Source organism: Myotis brandtii, unplaced genomic scaffold (genome assembly GCF_000412655.1).
Source record: "Myotis brandtii unplaced genomic scaffold, ASM41265v1 scaffold49, whole genome shotgun sequence".
NCBI classification, from domain to species: Eukaryota; Metazoa; Chordata; class Mammalia; order Chiroptera; family Vespertilionidae; genus Myotis; species Myotis brandtii.
The window spans coordinates 6,069,101-6,075,217 of NW_005368707.1; the positions used below are offsets into that span (position 1 = coordinate 6,069,101).

Consider the following 6,117-nt stretch of genomic DNA (forward strand, 5'->3'; position numbering starts at 1 on the left):
GCCTGCTGCCAGACAGTCCAGTTTCTCCCCGTATGAGTCTGGGTCACCAGAGACTCGCCCGGAACTGGAGTTCAGAGCAGTCGGGAACTTGTGTCTCCCTCCCAATTGAAAAAGACAACCGTGTCCTCAGTTGCCAGCCCTTTTCGCATGCACCTCCGTACCTCTGCCCTTACTTCCACACCTCCTGTGAGTCTCAGTGTGCTTTTCTTTTTCCTTCTAGTTGTAGAATTTCCACTCAGCCAGCCTTCCTGTGGTTCTGGATGATGTCCGTTTTGTCTTTTAGTTGTATTTTTGAAGTGGTTGTGCGAGGCAGCAATTTCCAGTGTTTACCTATGCCGCCATCTTGTTGTTTTTTTTTTATTTTCTAGACATTTCTTTTAAAGGTTGATATATTTTTTAGATCTCCCCTTCACGTGCTCTAACATATAGACAAACCAATATTACATTAAAATTAGAGAAAACTGAGCATTTCTGTACTTCTTTCTATATGCTTAAAAAAATGCATCCTTGGCAGCAGCGGCCACTCAGGGGTAAGGAATGGTGCTCTCTGGAACTTCTGGCTCTTTCCTTCCTCTGCAGGGCAAAGGTAATCTTGAAAGATAATCAGAGATACCCCCTGAAAGCATTCCGTCATGTTTGGTTTAACTTCTTGTGAAATTTTCCTTTTTCCTGCTTGGAGTTTTGACCTAAAATTCTCATGTGATCTAAGCAGGACTTGAAATATATGTCTTTGTAGGCTTTTCTTTTCTAGATCTCTTCTCTGTATTTACAGGTGACCTTCCCTTTAGAAAAAGCTGTGGCCTTTTTTCAATGAAACCTGGGGGACTTCCTCTGGTGGGACCTGGAGGACAGGTTATAGAGTATAAATGTTTGATTTTAGTCTATGCCTCTTAATTTTTCTCTCTGTCCTACAGGGGAAGGTGTGGCTAATCGATTTTAATCCATTTGGTGAGGTAACAGATTCACTACTTTTTACCTGGGAAGAACTGATATCTGAACGAAACTTAAAAGGTGATTTTAGTGAAGGAGATGCTCTGGAGCAGGTAAGACGGTAAAAGTAAAAACGTAAAGGAAATATTTTAATCTTAACAATTGCTAGTTCTCTAGGCACTTGGATAGGCAGTGGCTTGTACCCTTGGGAAGTACAGAATATAACAAATTTACTAATAGATTCTTGCCCATGCAAGTGAGCAAGAAACGGTGTGCACACGTGATTCATTCATTTAACTTCCTTTAAAGAAATAATGGTCATCTGATATATTTTTTTCTGATAATTTTTTTTCTTGGAGCCTTGTGTCCTTGACCCCAAGTTCAAGTGGCCCTCATTACAATGTCTTGTTTCCCTCATCAGCTCTTCCATCAGCCACAGTGGCCATTTCACACATTTCCATGCTCCTCTGAACCTCTGGCTTCCTTTTCTTCTCGGCAGAGATTTCATGTCCTTCTTCAAAGGAAAAGATCATCCATTGGTGGGATCACTCAGTTTCATTGTCAGGAAGCCTCCAACCTTGTCTGCAGCCGTCCTTCCAAGTCTCACTTCCACCTGCCCAGCATGCCATTCCTTCCCATCTCTCCCATACCTTGTGCTGTCATGTATCTTCTTTCCTGTTTTTACTGTCTCTTTCTCTCTACCAACTCCCACCTCTCAGTAGTTAATCATGTTCAGATATCTCATCTTAAAAAGACAAAATCTTTAAGCCCATATCTTCACCTAGCTACTCTCTCCTTTTCTTCTCATCTTCACAGCCAAACTTTCTTGAAAAAACAACTTTGGAAAGCTTTGTTCTTCCTATAAAAGTACTACATGCTCATTTTTAAAAAAAATTCTAAAATCACCCATAAAACTACTGCCTTGAGACCCACTGCTTATATTTTAATACTAACATGTCTTTTCCACGTACAAATAAACTTGTTTAAATAAATGAGATTATACTGCATATGAACTTATGTATCTCAAGTTTTTCATTTAGTATTATCTTGTGAGTATTTGAGTAATTTATATCTTTTTTAAAACAGTTTTTGCCCTGGCCGGTGTTCTCAGTGGTTAGAGCATTGGCCCACACACTGAAGGGTCTTGGGTTCGATTCCTGGTCTAGGACACATACCTGGGTTCCAGGTTCGAATCTCTGGTTAGGATGCGTGTGGGAGGCAAGCAAATAATGTGTCTCTCTCTCACATCATTGTTTTTCTCTCTCTATCCTTGCCCTGACCGGTTGGCTCAGTGGATAGAGTGTCGGCCTGCGGACTGAAAGGTCCCAGGTTCGATTCCGGCCAAGGGCATGTACCTTGGTTGCAGGCACATCCCCAGTAGGAGGTGTGCAAGAGGCAGCTGATCGATGTTTCTCTCTCATCGATGTTTCTGACTCTCTATCCCTCTCTCTTCCTCTCTGTGAAAAATCAATAAAATATATTTAAAAAAAATATCCTCAGGTGAGGATTAACAAAAAATAATATAAAAAAATTAAAACAGGGTTTGTTGTTTAGCATGGTCATTTAAAAAAAGAGAGAGGGAATTAGAAAGAGGCAAAACTGGAAATCCTACCACCTCCAAATAGCCATTCTTATCACTTGAGTTAATATATTCTCCAGACATGTTTTTCTGTGGATGCACCATACATTTTTACATAGTGGGATCATACTAGTTTCCCTCATGCTGTTACGTAACTTGCTTTTTTGTAACTACTCAGTAATTGTACATCCGGCACAGCCACTTCCTTACATGGTCATTTGTCCTTGCTGCCTGCTGCTTCTCACCGTCTCACCTGTCACTCCCCAGCCCAGTGAGCCTCAGTCCCTGCCACCCACATCGACTGCTCTTGGCAAGGGCTCCCCTGCTTTGTTGCTAATTCCAGTGAACGACCCACTGTCCTTCTCTCACCCAACCACTTGGCACCATTTGAACGTGTTACCCTCTTGTTCTTACAGCATCTCTTCCCTCAGCTTCTGTGGCATGTTCTCCCTTCTGGGTTTCTTCCAGCTCTTCTGGCTGCTGCTTTGCCTTCAGTGTGACCATCGTTCCTTTTGTCCATCTCTGAAATACTTTTTTTCATCATTACTCTGTCCTGGGCCTTCTTTGGGCCTGTTTCTCTAGATCTGACTCAACTAGATGTTTTTTCCCTGTCAAGGCACTTGCCCACGCGTGATGCCTGCCTGTTGACTTGCCTGTGTCCTACTTTAGACTGCAAGCTTCTGAGCACAAGGGTAGAGTCTCTTGTTCTCCACGTAGCTGAGGGCTTAGCACAATGCCAGGCACAACTAATGAGTGTTGAGTTAGTGAGAGAAGGAATTTTATCCCTGATGGCATCTTACAGTTGTAGGCTGTTAAATCTGAGTGTCTAGGAGAAGAATGTGAATTATTCAGCACAGGGTTATTTATAAATATGAGGGACACAGTTATTGAATAGAAACAGTTTGTACAAGATTCAATCTATGATCCAAATAATATGATTGGATCTTTTTTCTTACTCTATCTCTCTCTCCTTTCTTCCTTCCTTTCCTTCCTTCTTTCTTTTTTGCTTAATTTAAACAACATTATATTGGCAGTTGGGAAGACGGGAACTGCTCCTGCCTTTGCCCAGCTTCACCTCCTGCCTATTTTCCACTCCACAGAAACCTTCCTGTCCTTCTGTTTCTTGAAGCTCCAAGCCCTGCCTCTCTGCATTGGTTGTTCCACTGCCTTCAGAGGCGTGCTCTGCTCCCAGACCTCCCAGGCTGTTTCTGTCATACTTTCCAGCTCTCAGTCCAGACATCCCCTCTTTAGCAAGGTCTTCCCTAGCAGACTACCTGGTTCTCTGTGATAGCAGCCCGTGGTTTTGTTTTTATAACACATTGTACTATCTGAAATAACCTTGTTAGTTTATTTGTTTGCTTGCTGATTGGCTGTCTTCCTGTCTTGTTTATCAGTTTATCTTCCAGACCTAGAAAAAGGTCCAGTACAAAGTAGGTGTTTCATAAATATCTGTCAGATGATTGGTCTGTCTGTCAAAACTGTGGCCTGCTTTCTAGGTCTTGTTCCATTCAAGCTTCTGGCCTGTCTCCCTGTGCTGGACACATCCATCCCTCAGCTAGATATTCATCACCATGGAGTCCAAACCCAAGGCCTTCTGTCTCTGAAGTCCTTTTCTGCACAAGGCAACATGTAAATATTACCTGCAGGCCCTAAGCAGGTACAGCTGACTCTTGAACAACATGAGTTTCCACTGCGTGCGTCCACTTACACTTGGATATTTTTCCAGTTGACCCATGCAGTTCAAACCCACATTGCTCGAGGGTCAGCTCTGCGGTTGGGATCTGCACATGCTGAGGCCGACTGTAGTTACATGAAGATTTTCAAGTGCTCAGGAGGTCGGTGCCGCCACCCTCCCTGTTGTCAAGGGCCAACTGTACATGAAAGAATGTAAAGACTTGTTCAGTATGATACTTGGATTTGCATGTTGCTTGCAGTTTTACGTAGGTAATGAGACAGATACGTAAATAAGTTAGATGACATAAAAGAAGTACAAAGGTGTTAGGAATTCAAAGCATTTGCTTGCCCTTACTATTAACTTTATTCTCTAAGGCCGTGGTGGGCAAACTGCGGCTCGCGAGCCACATGCAGCTCTTTGGCCCCTTGAGTGTGGCTCTTCCACAAAATACCACGTGCGGGCGCGCACGTACAGTGCGATTGAAACTTCGTGGCCCATGCGCAGAAGTCGTGCGATTGAAACTTCGTGGCCTATGCGCAGAAGTCGGTATTTTGTGGAAGAGCCACACTCAAGGGGCCAAAGAGCGGCATGTGGCTCGCGAGCTGCAGTTTGCCGACCACTGGTCTAAGGCAATACTTCCTAACTGCACCTGAAGAAAGTGATAATATTTATAAAGCATTCTGGTTTGTATGAGATTGCTCGAGGCCAATGATAAGTAGCCTGTGGCCTATGACCCATTGGGAACTAAAGAGATACATACCCTGTTTGTATCACACTCGGGCTGCACACGGGTAGCACTTAGGGATCGGCCTCGCTCTCCAGGACACTGTTTGCAGATACCCATGTTTATGTCATATTGAATATGTAAAAATGTTTTACAGACGTGATGCCTTCTTTTACTTCAGAATCTTATTTCTTCCTTGCCCAGTACAAAAAAGAACATGAAGTTGAAATTGATGTGATAGAACCTTTTTCAGTTTGGAGAAGAGACTTAAAATTTCTCACAGACTTCCCCCCCCCCCTTTTTTTTTTTTTTGGTAAAGGATTCTCCAGCTTTCCGTTGTACAAATAGTGAAGCTACCGTCCAGCCAAGTCCCTATCTAAGTTATCGACTGCCCAAGGACTTTGTAGACCTCTCTACTGGAGAAGATGCTCACAAACTCATCGATTTCCTTAAGCTGGTAAGGTCTATGTGTACTTAGCATCTTTGTTTTCAAATTGGCTTTTTAATATTTCATTTTAGTCTTATTCTACTTAGACTTTTTAAAAAATATATTTTTATTGATTTCAGAGAGGAAGGGAAAGGGAGAGAAATATAGAAACATCAGTGATGGGAGAGAATCATTGATTGGCTGCCTACTGCATGCCCCCTACTGAGGATTGAGCCCATAACCTGAGCATGTGCCCTGACCCCGGGAATCAAAATGTGACCTCCTGTTCATAGGTTAACGCTCAACCACTGAGCTACACCGGACAGGCTCTACCTAAACTTTTATTTTACTTTAGAAGCAGAATTACTGAGGTTGGTCATTTTAAAGTGATCATGTAATATGAACTGAAGGAATAACTTCCTATCTAATAAAAGAGAAACATGGTAATTAGCGTACGACCGCTACCCTTCCCATTGGCTAATCAGGGCGATATGCAAATTAACTGCCAGCCAAGATGGCGGCCGGCAGCCAGGCAGCTGGAAGCGAACATGAGGCTTGCTTGCTTCAGTGAAGGAGGACTCCAACGTTCCCCGCCTGCCTTGCCGGCCTCTGAGCTGGCAGTTTGAAACATTGTAACAAATATAGAAGCTAAACAAAACCCCAGAAACCAGCTTTCAGCCGGCCGGGATCTCAGAGCTGGAGATGATACAGTGTTTCGATTATAGAACCGAAACAAACCAGATACCTGCTTTCAGCAGCAGAGGCCTTGGCCCAGAATAAAA

The 6,117-nt window shown here is 43.2% G+C and overlaps 1 protein-coding gene across 3 annotated transcripts in view; it reads left to right on the top strand.

Moving 5' to 3' along the window:
- CDC123 (cell division cycle 123) overlaps positions 1-6,117 on the top strand; it is a 75,170-nt gene that overhangs the window by 67,314 nt on the left and 1,739 nt on the right. For 2 of the 3 annotated variants that reach the window (XM_005876571.2, XM_005876572.2), the window contains 2 exons: positions 915-1,043; positions 5,228-5,365. In XM_005876571.2, the coding sequence (XP_005876633.1) occupies positions 915-1,043; positions 5,228-5,365 (267 nt within the window). The remainder of the gene's footprint in view (positions 1-914; positions 1,044-5,227; positions 5,366-6,117) is intronic. The other variant, XM_005876573.2, reaches the window with a different exon arrangement.